General features: G+C 42.1%; 1 protein-coding gene and 1 non-coding gene across 4 annotated transcripts in view; both read left to right on the top strand.

The window, feature by feature from the left end:
- Window positions 1-15,339, top strand: part of AP1G1 (adaptor related protein complex 1 subunit gamma 1) — a 35,333-nt gene extending 19,994 nt beyond the window's left edge. For all 3 annotated transcript variants that reach the window (XM_064723582.1, XM_064723583.1, XM_064723584.1), the window contains exons 7-23: window positions 231-326; window positions 808-888; window positions 1,133-1,231; window positions 1,640-1,695; window positions 2,111-2,224; window positions 5,305-5,445; window positions 5,741-5,795; window positions 6,876-6,998; window positions 7,301-7,390; window positions 7,885-8,012; window positions 8,582-8,686; window positions 9,167-9,308; window positions 9,877-10,003; window positions 10,433-10,528; window positions 10,764-10,924; window positions 11,909-12,007; window positions 14,092-15,339. In XM_064723582.1, coding sequence (XP_064579652.1) covers window positions 231-326; window positions 808-888; window positions 1,133-1,231; window positions 1,640-1,695; window positions 2,111-2,224; window positions 5,305-5,445; window positions 5,741-5,795; window positions 6,876-6,998; window positions 7,301-7,390; window positions 7,885-8,012; window positions 8,582-8,686; window positions 9,167-9,308; window positions 9,877-10,003; window positions 10,433-10,528; window positions 10,764-10,924; window positions 11,909-12,007; window positions 14,092-14,193 — 1,815 coding nt within the window. In that variant the 3' untranslated portion in view covers window positions 14,194-15,339. The remainder of the gene's footprint in view (window positions 1-230; window positions 327-807; window positions 889-1,132; window positions 1,232-1,639; window positions 1,696-2,110; window positions 2,225-5,304; window positions 5,446-5,740; window positions 5,796-6,875; window positions 6,999-7,300; window positions 7,391-7,884; window positions 8,013-8,581; window positions 8,687-9,166; window positions 9,309-9,876; window positions 10,004-10,432; window positions 10,529-10,763; window positions 10,925-11,908; window positions 12,008-14,091) is intronic.
- Window positions 3,628-3,714, top strand: LOC135453027 (small nucleolar RNA SNORD71). The gene has a single exon (XR_010441756.1). It is a non-coding gene; the product is annotated as a small nucleolar RNA SNORD71 (small nucleolar RNA).
- Window positions 15,340-18,384: the final 3,045 nt, after the last annotated feature.

Raw genomic sequence — 18,384 nt, 5'->3', positions numbered from 1 at the left:
ACTTTGAAGACACAATATGGTGCTCTGGTCCCAGCTTAACTGTTTCTAGTTGTGTCTTAGCCAAGCTGGAGGTATTCATACAGCATCAGCTCTAGGTGTGCAAGTTGAACTTTGTGGAAGAATCCAGAGACTGACTTGCTTTCAAATACAAGATTTGTTCTTGGACCTTGCTTCAAATCTGGGGTCAGGGAAACAACAGTTCCCTAATATGACAACTCTCTTCTTCGCAGCTTGTTCCCCAATTAGTTCGTATTTTGAAGAACCTTATCATGTCTGGATATTCACCAGAGCATGATGTGTCTGGGATCAGTGACCCCTTTTTGCAGGTAAGAACTGATGCAAACAGTGACCGATAGCTTTAATTCTAGGACTGTGTTTTGAGCCTTATGTGTGATGAGGTGGTTACCGCCACACCTGTTGTGTTGATTTTAAGGCTTCTTTGGTCTTCCTTTGAGCTGGTAGTGCAAATGCTGTTCATCTGCCCTAGTGTCTTTCACTAAGGGCAGATGACACCTGCCTTCGTTTAACCAGCAGTTGTAGTGCTTTATCATGTTATGTGACAAAAGAAAGAAGCAGCATGTATTGATTTTAGAAGGCTGTGCCTGGTAGAGAGGGGACTCTGAATATTTCTGGCTAGTGGGAAGAAAATAAGCACAGCCAAAGCCTGTTTTTGTTGATGAAGTTCTTAACTGGCATAAGCATTTTGCTTAAGAGTGGAAATCAGCAGCTTCTTTTGATTTTTTGCCACTACGACCCTATGTCAAACACTGCCATCCAAGCTTTTCTTTGCTTTGTTTTATAAAATAGGTACGAATCCTGCGGTTGCTAAGAATTTTAGGGAGAAATGATGATGATTCTAGTGAAGCAATGAATGATATACTTGCACAGGTAAGGTCTGCAAGGTTGATGATTGGTTGAAACTTTCTCGTAGTTTCTTAATAATTTAGGTTCTGCAGCACTAGTGAGGATACAGCTGCTTGCTGTGCTGAGTGAAATTTTGTTGAAAGAGATGAATATTTACAAGTGCGATGCTGTTTTGTAGGGGTTGGTTGCTTTCGCTGCCTGTTCTGCGGAGCAGCACAAAGGGGATCTGCTTTGAATGCATTGAAGTTATTTTGTTTCTTTTCTGCAGGTTGCCACTAATACTGAAACAAGTAAAAATGTGGGAAATGCCATTCTCTATGAAACTGTGCTGACTATTATGGATATAAAATCTGAGAGCGGCCTGAGAGTAAGTTGCCTTTGCTATGGCCTTTGTTTTTTTCCTAGGATTGTATTACAGTAATTTGTGTGGAGGACATGAAGCAAGTTTGTTTCACCATAACACAGTTCTGCATCTGACTTTAGATAAGTCTGTAACCTTTGCAGAAAGGGTGCTTGTTTTGGAGGAGAGAGGGTGTTTGGGTTTCTTAAAATAAAAATGAAAAGGCAAAATTTCCTGCAGAGTGCATGTCCTGAGTGCAAGTGAGAGCCTGTGATGCATCCCTTAGCATTTCCTCTGCTTAGGCAGCTTCTAGAGCTCTTTTTGGCTAAGAACCGCAATGCTAGTTTTGACATGTTGCCTTTGAAGTCATTGTGAAATGATGAAGATAACCAGCAGCCCTTTTAGATCATTGATCTTCCCTAACTCTTTCTGCAGGTCTTAGCCATTAACATCCTAGGCCGTTTCTTATTAAACAACGACAAAAATATTAGGTAAGTTGTACAAAATGTGTTTTGACAACACCAATTTAAAATATGTGAGAAGCAATCACACAAAGATGACGCTGAGGTAAAGCTTTCCAGGAGACCATGTTGGGATCACTGCTCTTGGGGTTAGTGTGGCTGTTGAGCTTGCTTTTTTCTTGGTGCGTTCTTTTCTCTATGCAAATCTTATCTGTGGCCCTGCCCTTCTTAGTTGATAAGTTGGAGGCATGTTACAATTTAGTGTGGTAGCTCGCCTATGAAGATAGGTCAGGAAGTCCCCTGCAGGGTTTTCATTCATTACCGAGTGCAAGAGAATCCTATTCTGTTGCAAGATAAGACTAGGTTTGGGGCAAGGGGACAGTGTCTGTGCATACAAATTAAATGGCTCCTGTCAGCTACTGATGACCTTATGTCCTGTTTGCAGATATGTAGCTTTGACATCATTGTTGAAAACTGTGCAGACAGACCATAATGCAGTACAGCGACACCGAAGCACCATTGTGGACTGCCTGAAGGATCTGGATGTCTCCATTAAAAGGTAATCAGATTATCAGTGAAATAGACTCTTGAGGTTGACAGTCTGTGGAAAGTGAGCAGAGCATGGGGGAAAATGACAATAATCCTGGGGAACTGTAAGTGAGACTACTCTGAAGGTATAATATGGTACCATAATTCAAACAAGATAATGAAGATATACTTCCACCTTCTTTGGACAGCTGCTGTTACTGTTCATGGGGGGGGGGTGTGGAAATTCTGTTTGCCTGAATTTTTCCAGAATGCAATATCAGTGGAGATTAGATTTGTGTGCTCTCAGCAAGATGGAAAGCCTCTGTGCACTATGATTATCATCAAAGCTATTCTCATTTGCTCCATGTTGGTTTTCTTTCTCAGATGAACGGGCAGTGCCATGTTGTCTTGGAGCAGTGTTAAGTCATTCAAATGATGTATTCTTAGATGTAATATGGAGTAGTAGAATTCAGACTTAATTGATTGCTCAAACAATTTGTGTACATACCACATCCTTTTATCATTCTTGGTGTTCATTTGTCATTTAAGTAGTGTGTTGCTGCTTGTCTGGGCATTGGGAAAGCTTGCAACCTTACTCATCACCACAGAAATATGTCGTCTTGTACTCTGTCTTAATTTCTTTCCGTTTATTCTCATTACTTCAGTTATGTTCCTTTTACTCATGATAGTAACTCCCTCCTGTTTCTGTCACTTAGGGAAATTCTTGAACTGTTTGGTCGTACTTTGCCCAGCGTATGTGGAAGGCTGCTCTTCTAAACTGAGTCTTTCAGTGTCTTGATTTCTTGTTCTTTATTTCAGAACTCTCCTCCTTCTCATTATTCTTTCTGTAACTGGGTTGCAAAGAAAGGTCTGGGCTCAGTGCAGCATACAGCATGCAGTATTGGGGACAGCAGCATTTTTCCTGTTGCATTTCATAGAATATCTCTGCTACAGGCCAGACTTCCACTGAGCATTCATCATGTGAATATACCTTCAGAATTGTTCAATCTCTTCTTTTCCATCTACTCAAATTGATTAGATACACCATAGATCCTCATTCTGATAGTCATTCTTCAAACTTATGCCCATCTTTGAATCAGGTGTAGATTTTTTTTAACAGCTCTTCTCAGACTAACGTGTGTCAAACAGGAAAAAAATTGGATTTGTCTCGCTTCTGAAACTTACTTTTAACTGCTATGTACTGGGTATCATATAATCTCTCTTTAAGGTTGCAATCTATCCCAAACCACAAATTTCTATCTTAAATGCTGAGCAAGCCAGGCTGCCATTGCTGTTTGGTGTCAGAGGCAGCATGGGGCTTGGTTGTGGAACAGCAGAGCCTTACCTAGATTTTGGGTAGAGAGCAACAAAACATTTTATTGGCGCCTGCTAGGAAAACACAGGTAGGCTACAAACAACTGAGCTTCATGTCTGAGTGCTGTTGGAGGATGAAGCCTTTGAGTGATCCATCAGCAGAGCACAATGTTGCCATGCTGACACTCGTGCTGCTGACAATGCACTGTCTTCATTGAAGCATTATATTGACTGGATATATGTCAGAGTCCCCAGGCAGCAAGCTTCAAGGACTTGAGGGAAATACATGATATCTGCTTTTGGTTATCTGAAGCATGGCTTCTGCTCATCATCTTGTAACTGGTGCAGTTCATATTTGATCCATGTAGCATAATTCAGAATGGTTTTGCCATTTAATTAAAGCCTTTTTTTCTGCTTGATTTGATTAAACTGCATGATTAAGAGCTTTGTGACAGAAATGAAACATGTAATATGACAGAAGGTAAGCAATATGTGCTGAGATAAATGCCTGGTATGAAGACAACATTGTATTCCTGCACAGCTGCAGTATTGATGCATCTGCTATAAAGTGACTGAAATATTAAACGTAAACAGGGAAAACTTGTAACCCAGTAGGGACAGGTGTAAGGGAGTTGGGAACTAGTTGGAAGGGTGGAAACAGTTCTAATAATTGTGTAGGTCATCAGCTAAACATAGATTTAAATGTTAAAAGTTAGCAATTTAGTTTGGTATTTCCAACCTAATTCTGAATATCTCTGTATTTTTTCACTCCCTGGGTACTCACTGGGTAAAAATCAAAGTAACACATTTACAATTCACCATTCTGTAAAAATCCTTATTACGATAATAACTAGGAAAATGTAGAGAAATAGTGCTGTCTGGATGTTCTCAGATTTTTGAGAATAGTGTGTGCCCAACTCCATATTAAAATTCACTCAGGGTTATTTAGCAAGCCTGTTTTAATGCATTTGAATACAGCTGTTGCAAAGTTGTGCAGAAATCAATCACATCTGAAGTCAGTAGTCTTCATTCAAAAATATGGCAGAAGAATGAGAGACCTGTGCTAAAGTCAACTACAGAAGCTTCAAGTAGAAGGGTCTGGGAGTCGCCTCTGAGCTCTCAATGCGCACAAAAAGGAATAGCAAGGAGCCAGTACTCTGACTAGTTGTGGTGTCAGCAGCTCTGTGTTGAGGAGGAATGGACAATACCACGGTAACTTTGGGTTCTAGAAGTCTTATGCTACAGTATAAGAAACTTTACTGTATCCAGTTTATCCAACTGGATACAGTAAAGCTTCTCAATATTTTAAATCTCTACTGTATTTGAATCTCTAATGTATGGAATTGGAAACAGGTCTGTTCTGGATCCCTGAAGGTGGAGAAAACATGCTGTGGCATGCTTTAATTGTTACAGTTGTTGTGGCATGCTTTAATTGTTACAGTTGTGTGTCAGAAATGACCAGTATTTAATTACACTTGGACAGTTAGACTTTAATCCTGTTGGACTCTGGCTGCTGAAAGATATTACTAGCCTTAAGCTATCTTTAACATATGGATAGATGTTTCTGGAGCACCCGGTAGCCCCACTCCCCCTTAATTTTTTGGAGAGTGGATATTTGTCTGCCTATGAACAAAAAAAAATACTGCACATTAAATGTGAATGGCTGTTCTCACAGGATTAGTAAGTATTGATCTCCTCTTAATTAAAAGTTAACTGCATTTTTGTAGCTGGATTTCGGATTTTTTACTTCCTTCACTAGGTGAAGTTACTTGATTGGTTTTCTGTCTCTTGCCCTAGGCGTGCAATGGAACTGAGTTTCGCTCTTGTTAATGGGAACAATGTCCGTGGAATGATGAAGGAGTTACTGTATTTCCTAGATTCTTGTGAACCAGAGTTCAAGGCAGACTGTGCATCTGGAATATTTCTTGCAGCTGAAAAGTATGGCGTTGTTTTACTTGCTAATAATTTTTGGTACATCCTCGGGATTGTGAACACCTTTTGTGTTGTTTCTCTCCCTGCTTGTTCCCAAGAGAGAATGTGTTGATTCATTTCTTCTCTGTTCACTGATTTATGTGTGGCTTGTCAGTTGTAGCCCTCCCTCAGTATTGGTGTCCTTCCTCACGAAGCAGTGGGCCAGGAAGTAACTGAAAGGGGGGTTCTGATTCTGCTGGTTTTCTTGCTGGTGTTGAAGACTGGCAGTTATTGTTCTAACTTGTTTTCTTAATTTGGTCAGATATGCTCCTTCCAAGCGCTGGCACATAGACACAATTATGAGAGTCTTAACAACGGTAAGTGAAATTGCCTCTCTTGTGTGTGACTACATAAAATTTTTCTTAATTCTGGAGGAAGTTACCATCAAGTTGGAGATGTTTCTAAAGGCTGGCAGATAACAAATGCTAAAATACATAGAGGAAGTGTACTTATGATAGTCATATTTCTGACTGGCTGCCTTGGATCACCAAGTGGTTGTTTTTTTGTTTTTTTTTTTAGAAGAACTGTACTATTTCAGAAACACACAAGAGTAACAGTGTGTAGCAGTGTTTTTACTGCAGTAATCACACTAGCTTCTAAGGACAGCTCTTGTAGTGTGTGATTCCAATATACAGTCCTTTCAGAGGAGAGTGAATGCAGCCTGGAATGACTTGCAGAGAGAAAGGGGGTGAAGGAGTTTCTTGGAATTACTCTGAGTTTATCAAAACTTGTTAATGAAACTGTGTCAACAGCCTTCTAGTTCACCTTCTTTGGGTTTAATTATTACTCTTTTATCTACTTGAATTTATCTATAAACATCACAGCTGAGGTGGAACTGGAGCAGTGCTTTGGCAACCGAGGGAAAAGATCTTGGTAACTTGGACAGGCAGTGTGTTCTGTGAGACAAAAGAGTGAGAAGAGATTTATCAGTATGAGTGTTCAAATTTGAGAAGTTCAGCAAAAAATAAGTCTGGTTGGGATGCTCTTTTGTCACCTTGAAACAGAGAGAAGTAGTTTCGTCTGAAGTGAGAATTAATTTCTGTTGGAAGGTTGACTGTGAGAGTTGTTCTCAGATTACTTTCTCCAGTAGAGTAATTGCCTTTTCTTGTCTGCCAGATAAACCACTCATAAGGTTGTATTTATTTCTGCACTCTATCCTCTTGCAGTTTCAGGGTATCTGCAGTGTGGATTTTTCTGAGTATAGCTTCATTTGTTGGTAAATGTACTGTCCTGTACTTCTGCCCCGCTGAGGTTGCTCAAAGTCAACCATAAAGTGCTCATGGATGAAAGGGTTGATTTTTATTTCCAGATGCATCAGGTGGTTTTGTGAAGGATATCACAGCTGCTGAGTGTTACTTAAGAAGGTCCATAGTAAAACCTAACAATTGTTCTTGCAGGCAGGAAGTTATGTTCGTGATGATGCTGTTCCCAATCTGATCCAGTTAATAACTAATAGTGTGGAGATGCATGCCTACACTGTGCAGAGACTCTACAAAGCCATTCTTGGAGATTACTCCCAGGTAAAACCAAACGCAGCTGGCTTCAATTTCTTTGTTGTACTGCAATAATTATGCATGTTTACTAAGCATCTCAGGGAATGCCAGCATCGCATTGTCTAGCTCCAAGGGAGAGACTGCTGAGCAGGCATGTCTTCTATAAGTTCATGTTCTTTTTAGTTTCTCCAATTCTCTTACGGAATTCTTGATTGAATCAGATATTCCTCTTTCTTCTGCTGTGGAAGGCTCAGCTTGCCTCTGGAATGCGGATGGTCTAATTTATCATGCAGGCATCTCTTAGCTTTCTCTGGTTTTTCTTCCAACAGCAACCCCTGGTACAAGTTGCCTCCTGGTGCATAGGAGAGTATGGAGATCTTCTGGTGTCCGGTCAGTGTGAAGAGGAGGAACCAATACAGGTATACCTTGGAAGGAGCTGCAAGTGCACACCTGGCTGAGGCTGGAACCACTTGGTGCTGGCTACATGAAGGGAGTGCTTTCAGCAGTTCCCTAGCACTGATGTCCATGATGGTAATGGACCCTGGACACAAATCTCCCTCCCCTGCTGCAGGCACGGACTGTGTAAATACTGGACGTGTGGAGTGTTGCTAAGCTGGCAGAATGGTGTGGTTTTAGTGCCAACTGATTTTAAAGAAATCTGCTAGGGTCTTAAAGTATTTCAGTGATAAACCTGCTCTTCAATGTCTGAAACAGGAACTGTATTTTAAAACTCCTACCATAAGATCTCCACCTGGATGCATGTCTCTCACACTCTGAACATAATGTTACAGGCTCAGAGTTGCAGAGGAGTGTGACACGGCCATTAGGCAAGAGACAGGTTTTTACAGTATGGTCTGGAAGGCTTGCTGTAAGCTCCTCTCTGTCTTAGCCTAACCTCACTGTACCTTTTCAGGTAACAGAGGATGAAGTTCTTGATATTTTAGAAAGCGTCCTGATATCTAATATGTCCGCATCTGTGACACGAGGCTATGCTCTCACTGCCATCATGAAGCTTTCCACAAGGTTCACCTGCACTGTCAAGTGAGTACCCTTTGGTGGTACACTGCACAGGGCTTTGTTGCAAATATACCGATGTCAGCTGTTTTCAGTAGGAGTATTCCTTGAAGATGTTCTGCTTTTGTGATTTACAAGAGTCATCATCTTACTTGTTGGCTTTTACAGTTCTCCTTTGCTCACAGGGTGGAAGATGTCAGCTGTGGGTACTGTTTTCTCTAGGGATGCCCTCTGCTGTGTGGGAACTTAATCCATTCTGCTGTTTCTTGAAAACTTCTTAGTTTCAGTGGACTGTTTTTTCTCGTTCCTTTTTTGGATGCTGGAGAGAAAAATAGCCTTGTTTCCTATTGGTCACTTTTCAGTGTGGGTAGTTGAGCTTTTTAGTGCTATACCTCAGGTGGTGTATTAATCACCTGCTGATGCTTTTGTGAAGGGACAGTTCATATATGGATGATACATGGATACTGCTGTTTTACATGAGTGAGGTGGACTCCTGTTGAACAGAAACTCAGTATCATCTTCAGGATGACACCGGCTTATCCTTTGCTTATTGCTGCTAATTCCATGGTGTGTTTGTTTTCCCTTGCCCCCAACAGTCGCATTAAGAAGGTAGTTTCCATCTATGGCAGCAGCATTGATGTGGAGCTGCAGCAGAGAGCTGTGGAATATAATGCACTTTTCAAGAAATACGATCACATGAGGTAAGTGCTGATAGAGATTTGGTGTTTGAAAAGGATCATTATCTGCTCTGATCTCCTGTGGATAACAGTGTGCTGTGAGAACTTTGGTGATTTTTGTTAAGGTTACAGAGGAACTAGAATCCCTTCTCTTCTACAGGGTTAGCGAGTGTTTTAAGGATTTAATGTATCCTGTGTTACTGTTCTGTGATCAGAGATTGTCTCTGCCAAAGAATTTGTCCTGCTTTGTGCCTGAGCTTGTCAGGTGCTGGGGGGAAGCAGGAGACAGGAGGGCTTTTTTGTCTTTTAGCAGTTAACTGGTGTATTTGCACTGGCACAGAATGCCAGTGATTGCTTCAAACTGTCACGCAGTTTTGCAGTTCCCCTGTGTTGGAGCTCAAGGGAAAAGGCAGGTTTTCCTGTATATATCAGCTCTTGAATGTCTAAGAATTTGGATTGGGATGCAGGAAGATGGCACAGTGTAACTATGTCAGCTTCTTTCAGGCCAGCACTGCTTGAGAGGATGCCAGTAATGGAGAAAGTCACCACAAATGGCCCTGCTGAGATTGTACAGACCAATGGAGAGACAGAGACAGCAGTACTGGAAACCAAACCTCCACCCTCTGGATTGCAGCCTGCTAACCAGGTAACAGAAACTGAGCCAGGATAAATTTCCACTGCCTGTCAGACCACGTTCCAGCCTGAGCCTGCAGCAAGCTGACACCATCTCCCTCGCCCTTGTCTGCTTCTTTGCTGTTTCTGACTGGTGATGACTGTATCATTGCTCTGCTCTGATGGCTCTAATGTCCAGAACAGGTGTGTGGGACAGGTCATTGTAGGCTGAGGAGCAGGGTGGGATTGTATCAGTTGGTTATGGTGCTAATAATGCCAAGGTTGTGTGTTTGATCCCCTTATGGGCCATTCACTTTAGAGTTGAACTCAATGATTCTTGTGGGTCCCTTCCAGCTCAGAATATTTTGTGGTTCTCCAGACTTAGTGTGCCTGAACTCAGTCATTCCCTATCTCTTCAGTCCCTCAAACATGGAAACTAGATTTCTTGTGGGGCATGGGATCATAGTGAAACTAAGAACCCCTCTAACTGGCCATCAGCTCTGGTGGTCTTCAGTTTGAGAACAAATAGAACACACTGCATTTGCAAGGAAAAGTAGCAGAACATTGAATATATGTAAGAATTACATCCACTTTCTCATTAGGCAAATGATTTATTGGACTTGTTGGGGGGAAGTGATATAACACCTGTAATTCCCACTGCACCTACAAGCAAGCCAGCCACTGCTGGTGGGGAGCTGCTTGACCTCCTGGGAGACCTCAACCTAACAGGTGAGCAGGCTGCATTTCTTAGATGTCTACATTCTCATCCCTGGGATAGGATGAGGGTGGGCTACTTCTTCATTGTCTTTTAAGTCCTAGTGTTTACATTTACTCCTACCAAGATCCGTATTAGTAGGTGGGAGTTAAAAAATGAAGTCAGAGGTTGATTCTGCATGATTAGCTGGTGAGACTTGAGCATTTTCACACCTGAGTCTGGGAATGCTGTGAGCCTTTACAGAGAAGACTATGGGATGTGAGGAATTAATTCCATTTGAAACTTGCTAGTTCATGAAAGCAAAGAAGGGGAGGATGACAACACAGGTGATTTATAGAGCTTCATGTAAAGAAATACAAAATGCAGCAGTCAGTCTTTGGCAAAGGAGTAATTACTCTTCATTTCTTGACAGCAAAGTATTAATCCTTCAACATTTCTTGTAGGTTCTCCAGTATCTGCCCCTGCACCCCAGATAGCACAGCCTCCGTTCCTGCTCGATGGACTTACAACTCAGCCTCTCTTCAATGATATTGCCGCAGGTTAGGGACATTGTAAATCCTTTCCCTGAAGTGCCGCAACACCTAACTAGAAGAGGAAACAAGGAATAGTAGAAAAAAAATTAAAGGGAGGCAATTTGAAAGTGTGCCATAGATACTGGAGCACATGGGGGTGTGTTTAGTTTTCAGAAGAGTCTGGGGTCAAGTAAGTGCATACTATGATGTTGAGAATTATCTCCAGATTCTGTAGGTCTTCTGCTTTTTTTGTTTCCTACAGGAATCCCCTCCATTACTGCCTACAACAAGAATGGGCTGAAGATTGACTTCACCTTTGAGAGGTCGAACACCAACCCTAGTGTCACTGTAATCACGATACAGGCCTCCAACAGCACAGAGCTGGAGATGACAGATTTTGTTTTCCAAGCTGCAGTACCAAAGGTAGAGCCACTTAGGGCAGCTACAGTGAGAAACTGAAGGGCCAGTTGCAAACACTTCCTAATTGGTGCTTTCATGTAGATAGAAACTTGCAAGGTAAACAAGGCTGAGAACTATTCCAAGTTTCTCTTAGTGCACAGTTAGGTCATCTCTTTCCAGTCTGAAAGTACATGTAGTAAATGCAATAGAACACAGATTCTAATCAAATTGGACCACTTCTGCTTGGACAAAATTGTGTTTTGAAATCACTGCTTTCTAGAAAAATGGCTAAACCTCAGGGAAAAAAATATTTGGGTCAAAATCAGTATTTTGGAGACACTAATCATACCCTTTATTCTTAATTTCTAAGAAATATACTGTGTTTTTTGTAGCTATGAATACATGAAAGAAAAAATCTTTTGAAGCTATTAGTTGCTTATAAAAATTTAAATGAGTCACAATATGGTGATTAATGGCATTCCTCATTTAAGGAAGTGAATTTTTTCCCCTTTCACTCAGCTGCAGCACAAAATGCGAGTGACTGATATTGCCTAGTTTATAGCAGAGCAGACTGTTGAAGCAGCATGCTACTGGAATGCTCTCCAAATTTGGGAAAGTACATTCACTTCTAGGAACTAGTATTCCTCTAACTTGGATTCAAGTAGGTTTTACACCTACCGTAGGAAGGAATCAGAGAAAGAACAGTCCTGAAGTTAGAGGTGTACTGACCGTTCATCCAAGTGCAACACGTGGAAGCATGCATTGCTGCTGATCTTGCTACACTGCAGTAACCCCTCAGCTCATATTATTTGTGTTACCTGGATCCTACTTGCATAGAAAGCAGATGGGCCAGTGAGTGTGTTGTTCTTAGGGAACAACAAAATAGGGAATTCAAGAACTGATTATTCAGGGCCAGAAACCGAACTTTTCTTTACTTTTTTTCAGTGCAAACAAGTCACTTCTTACTTGATTACACATCAAATTGTTTTCTTTTTGCCCTGTTTTCAGACATTCCAGCTGCAGCTTCTGTCTCCCAGCAGCAGTGTCATCCCTGCATTTAATTCTGGGACCATCACACAGGTCATTAAAGTCCTGAATCCACAGAAGGTGAGTGATTCCAAGAAGAATTGTTGAAGATACTGTCTTGTAATCATGCATTTAATGCCAGTCAGGGGTGCATCTCTGATGAGAGGTAGGGAGTAATGGTAGTGAATGATACATTTTTCATGGCAGTCACTTCAGTTAGAGTTAGGAAAAAGTTATGTAAAACACAGGACGTTATGGACACAGGTTTGGTCTTCTATTTGGTTATACTGCTAAAACAGTTTAATAGCTTTGCTATCTTGAAGTCATTCATGCCTTGCATTGCAGTGGTTAAGTTTTCAAATGGCCAGAGGAACTTAACCTAGTGTTTCTATGGGTTGTAAAAGTGATGTTTGGAAGGCAAGCATCTTGACACAAAAAGATATTCAGCATTTGTTCTTGCTGTCTGTGGTGGTGTTATTGAAATATTTTTACACAAAAAAGCAGCTTGATCCATATTCTTAAAATTGTCTGTTAAGTAGTCTCATTTGTTTTTAATGTGATGAGTGTAGTTTTAAATAGTTGATGGAAAGAATCTTCAGGAGCGATGTAATTGTAATTCTATTTGTTTTACAGCCTTCAGAGACAGGCTTCAAGACTGGGACACAACAGACTTGAGGGGAGGGAGGGATGTGGCCCACATTGCCTCCTTAAGAGGGTTTTTAAGTGCTCAGATGGCATCAGAAAGAAAAATAAAATTGAGATCATACTTCCTTCTTTAAAACAGCCTTATGATCCTAAATGACTCTAGGAACTTAAAACATGTGAAGCGTTTCATAGGTTAAAATTGATGTAACTGCTCTAGATGTAAAGTGTTTCTGCTATATTGATGTGCAAGCGAGGAAAGAAAATCACAAATTTCAGCCCAAGTTTCACTGAATGTCGGTCTTCTAGTACATAGTTTTTGTGGTTTCCGTGCATCTCCCTCTATTTCCATGTAGTCGGCTCACCTCTGCCTGTATTAAGCCACAAGACTTAATTATTCTGTGTCTTACATACATCTGTTACCAGTTTCGCTGTGATGCTGTAGAGCACCTTTCAAAGATCACCTTGAAAGTTACTTTCTGAACTTTGGAAGGTTTAGGTATTTTCCTGTAATGTGCCAGAATGGGACCTGCAAGGTGAAGCACAGCTAGGGTAGTGGCATGCTTTCTTATAGGAATGCCACAACTCCTAGGAACGCTTCAGAGTACAGAGGTGCAAAATAAAGCCATCATGCTGGATGAAACTAATGGCTAGTTTTCCAAAACAACAAATAAACCAAAAAGTGAGTGATGATGTCGATCTATTAGTCATAGAGCATCACTTCTTTATCCTAAGCCTTGTTGAAGCAGTCACTGTCTTCCGTTTTTCCCTCTGCTGTCCCTTTTGTGTATTTGCCTGTGGAGAAAAGAGACAGAAATTATCAACTTCTGGCTTTTTATTTTTGGATTTTTTGAGAGAGAGAATAGGGAACCTGACTGGAGCATGCTGTACTCTAGCTGTTTTTAAGGGCCACCTAGTATCTGAGTGACAGCCAGTGACAGCCAAATGACAGTGTAAAGCGATCTCTGAGCTATTTCATCATTTAGTTACAGCAGAAGGGAATGTTCTTAGAGATTCTCTTTCCAGTCTTTCATAGGCTATTTCCTTCACAGTGCTGCTGAGCTGTGCAGTACTTGAAGTTGCCAGACTGCTGCAATGAATGGACAGCCCATCTCTCACTGCAGGCCCAAGTGCAGTGCAACAGAGTACAGATCTGCCACCTGCTTTCTTCTGTTGTTAACTGGAATTTCAAGGAGGTTAATTTTGTATTTAAGGACTTCAGTGCTTGCAAGAGCAGGGCCAGTGCAGACACAAACATGGGTAGAAGATGTGCTGTAACTTTTCTAAGAGCTTGTACCTGATCTGAGAACTACAGTGACCAATGAATGTCCCACCAGATAGAGCATTTATCTGCAGTGTCATAGCTCACCCTGTGCACACCAACAAGCTCTTGTGTTCAGGAAAAGTCAGTGTTGAGTATGCGTGGGGTGGGGGAGAGGAACTGGATGAGGTGGGAGTCTCTGGCCTTTAATGAAGACCTGAATTTGTTTTCTGTTTTTTTGTTTCCCCCTTTTCTCTTGTAGCAACAACTACGTATGCGGATCAAGTTGACATATAATCACAAGGGCTCAGCAATGCAGGATCTAGCAGAAGTCAACAACTTCCCCCCTCAGTCTTGGCAATGAGGCTCTGGCACCATTCTTATTCTCATCCCACCCAATCAAAAGAACTCTGGGAAGAAGGTTGTGATCCTTGGCAATCCCCCAAACTGCACCATGGGCTTGGGGAACAAAAGAGACCTGCTGATGAGGAGGAATTTTCCTGAAGTGATTGCTGACTTTGAAGCATATCTGTTAAGATTAATCTCCTCTCCTCTGCTGATGAGGCTGGTGGCTTGTGGAGGCTACTGTGCACTCCCTCACACATGCATTCACAGCCAGAAGCAACATTCCCTTCTCCCCTTCCCCACCCTCCTTCCCTCTCGAAAAGGAACACAGCCTGGTTGGAAGAGAAGTCTGGAATTTCTAGCAGGGAAACTTTCTTCGCTCTGCAGCAAGTGAGCAGTTGCTCCTTCTTTCTGCTCTTTTTTTCCCTGGGGTGGGTAAGGCGTGTTGTCATTCATTTCTAGCTGGATTCCGTCACGCATTTTCATCTGGGACTCAGATGGGGTCTTGGGGAATGCCAGGCTGCCCTTCGTCTTTCTTCTTGTATCCCCTAGGTCTTAAGGGGCTGAAGGCTTCTTATGACCTACTCAGTGCATTATTGTATACACGCACTTCTTAGTTATGTGCTGCATACCAAGAGCAAGTGAGGCCTTTGGAGTTCATCTGCAAACCTGGAACACAGTGCAGGAGAAGAGGTGCTGGTAAGAGTTGGTAAAATTGCTTCGGTGCTGTACTTGAAAATGAAGCCCTTACACCTGAATTTTCTTTCCTTCCATCAGTAGGCACAGCCATGCAGATTCAGAGTCTTCTGTAGCTTCCCCAGAAAGTGAAGTGAGTTATGAGAGATGTAGAGATAAAAGGAGCAGCTGGTTTTCTACCACATATGGTTTCAAAGTCTTTCAACCTGTTAGTTGCGGTTTATGGGTAGAAAAGACACATTCAATTTTCTAGATCAGTTTTTGGGCAAGGGCTTTGCTCCTGCTGGGAGACTCATCAGAGACTGTGCTGCAAAGTTGCTCTTCCTGGTTATTCCAGAACTTCTCCCCAATTTTCTTTCCAGAGCCTGTTGTAGACCCCCTGGGTTCCATTTGAGTTACTTCTGACTGGGATATTTGTGTTGTATCTGTAATATTGGCACTGAAATAAAGACCATGCAGTTTAAAGAGACCTTTTCCCATTTTTTTACTCAGTTGATCCTTGCTCCCCTTTCAGAATTAATGTGCCAGTTCACATTCAGACTGAAAGTAACTAAGCTGTGTTTTGAACGGAAGCCAGTTGTTTGAGTATTTGGATCCAAAGATGCAAGATCTGGTTGGTACCCCTCTGAGCTCACAGAAAGCTGTTTTCAGGGATGTCCCTGCAGGAACTCCTGGGAGGTGGTGCAGTTCTTGGCAGTCTCTAGGAGGTGATATGTAAGACAGACAAAAGCACAGTGTGACAAACTCCAGATGTTCAGTGCTCTTTAGGATATATCTTAGGTCTTCATTTTTGAGTGTGCTGGTAAGCTGAAGGTTGGGCCCTTCTGCTTCCTTTCTGTTTTAGGGCTTTCTAAATCATTGAGTGCTGTGAGCACAAGTTTAGACATAGCTTCTTGTGTCCACAGAAGTGCTAACACTGGGCTCCAGAACTTGCCAAAAATATTGCAAGAGTGATCCACAGTGTACTTAGGGAAAACTGAAGACCTGTTCTGCCCTTGAATTGGGAGCAGGAGGCCACTGAGTGTTGTTCAGTCTGGTCTGGTCTTGACTGCATTAAGCAATATAATGTAGGACTGACACTGATTTAAGTGCTGGTCCATGTGTAGTGGAGTAAATTTATCTTCTCTTGAAGGGTATTTTTGCTACCTTACTGATTGAACTTGTTTGGGCCTTTGGATTAGCAAAGAGCTTTTTTTTTTCCCTGGAACTGGCATCAGTAGGGTTATAAAATCTAGAAGAACAATGTATGATTTCCTTAAAATTAACTTTGGGTTGTGGTAGGGTCATGCCTTGGCTATCACTGGAGAGATCTATCCTGTGCTTAGCTGGAAGCATCATGAAACAGTTTTGCAGGAAATGGCTGAATCAGGGTCCATTTCTGGTGCTGAGCATTTAGCTTAATCGTTTTCACTGCAGTTGTGGTTATTCATTGCCCCACTAACTCAAACTCAGTGTTGAAGACTGAGTGTGTTAAATCCATACCCCAGTGAGCTCTGAGAGCGTCCCAGATAAAAAGCTAATGGGAAGTCTTTGCCTTGGTTCCTGAACTTCTCATAAGCTCTATCATTCTCTTCACAGAGTTGTACATGATCACTCGTACTGAAAGCCAGCATGCCTCACTCTCCCTTTGGTTTTGCTGGGAAAGAGCACTGGTACAGGAGATTAGATGGGAAGGAAGAAGAAAATGGTCTCTCACCTGGCCAGTTTGTTGCAGCAGAGTTGGGAACAGTGTATGTTGTCCCTCTTGTCATGCTTGTTTTCTGTCCCTTAGAGCAGCTGTCTGTCTCTGGTAAGCTTGTGGGGTGAATTTTTTCTGTGTTCTTGGCTCCTTCAGCCACCCTTGCACTGTGTCTGTGGGGAAATGGGCATTTTGTCCTGTATTTGAGTCGAGCTGGAGGAGGCGAGTGTGTACCCAAAATACACTTGGCAGGAAGCCATCCCTTGGCTATGAAGTACTCCTGTGTAGCAGCCAAACATTCCAGTTGTCCTTGGAGCTCTCCCCTCCTCACTAAGGGATGGATGCTGACCTTACACAAGAAGGAAGGCCAGGCTTCACACCTTCCCCTATCTGCAATGCCAGATAATGCTGCTTGCTCCTTGACCCCATGTGCATTCCGAGCTCTGTGCTGCTGCTGTGGTTTTCCTCTGGAGAGTACTCGCACGTCTGAGGCACTCCAAGCACACGCTGAGTCCTCTTCCCTCCGGTTGAATGCAACAATTACGGGTCTGGTCAACATTTTCCTCGCTTCAGTGTAAGGGGAATATAAGGGCAGCAAGATACGGACTTCATGGCTAATCTTACTGGTATCTGCATGGGAGGCTTTGGAACTGGGAGACACTGGATGTCTTTCTCCAAGTGAATGTATGTTCAGTCAAAAAATGACAGAAACAATAGTGGCCATAATGGGCCTGAAGGGGGAGAAGACATGGAAAGGTCCTAAGAGTCGACTTTGTCCAGGTCTTGATGGCACAAAATATGGCCTTGAACAACTTATTGAAGCAATAGCAGTGAGGGGACTGTCTTTACAGTACCTTGGATCTAAAACTCAGAAGATACTGAAGCAGCTGGGAAAGGTACCAGTGCCTTGCCTGAGGCTGGTACTAGCTGTGAGCTGCAGCAGCAGTGACGCTGGTGCAATTTTATGTGTTCATTTTCTACTTGGAGGCTGTGAGGGAAGGAGCTGCTGGACTGCTTCCCTTTTAACTTTCTCTCTACTCCTGTATATTCCTTTTTCTTTCATGATGTTGTAATTTAAATTTTACACAGAGCCCCATCCCACCTCTTTGACAGTATAGAGGAAAAAAAAGGCAAACAAAAAAATTACTAAAATACAACCCCCCAACAAACCCATCAAATTTAAAGTGAAAAACATGCCATTTGAGGCAGGGCACCTGTTGGCACTTGAAATTCTGGAGACCTATTTTTGAGATGTGAAAAATTTAGGTAAATGCTGAGTCATAGGTGAGTGAGGAGCTTAACAGATGTAAACATTTACATGGGATGCATTAGACTTCTGCTGTGTGTATTGTCTTTTGGTTGAAACAAATTATGAAGTGACTAATAAAATGAGTCAATATTTAATGATTTAAAATTGCCTTGTTGCTTTCTACCAATACAGTGGGATAGAATATTTTGATTCTTAATGTTTGGCCTTGGCAACATCAGATGACGCAAAATAGTAAGGCCATGTTTTGAAAAAACTTTACAGGAAATTTTGGAGCTCGAGATGGGTGGACAGTTGCAAAACACTTGAGTAATTCCTGCGGAATACCAGCCTGAGAGAGAGCGCGTTAGTTACGAGCAGCGATGCTTGTCCAGATGCTAGAAAGATGTGGTGGGATCTGAACACAAGGAATGTGTTTGGAGCCTGCTCTGGGAGCCTGTTAAAAGACCCCTTTCATACTCCATGTGGCTCTTGGATAAGGATTGGCACCATATCTCTGTCCCCACGTGAGCCTGCTTTGTGTTTTCTAGTCAGTCACATTTCACTAGATGACCTTTTGTGTCTTTTCA

This window comes from Zonotrichia leucophrys, chromosome 11, assembly GCF_028769735.1.
Source record: "Zonotrichia leucophrys gambelii isolate GWCS_2022_RI chromosome 11, RI_Zleu_2.0, whole genome shotgun sequence".
Lineage (NCBI taxonomy): Eukaryota > Metazoa > Chordata > Aves > Passeriformes > Passerellidae > Zonotrichia > Zonotrichia leucophrys.
Note: the sequence above shows the minus strand (reverse complement) of the source record. Positions and strands in the feature narration are given on the sequence as shown.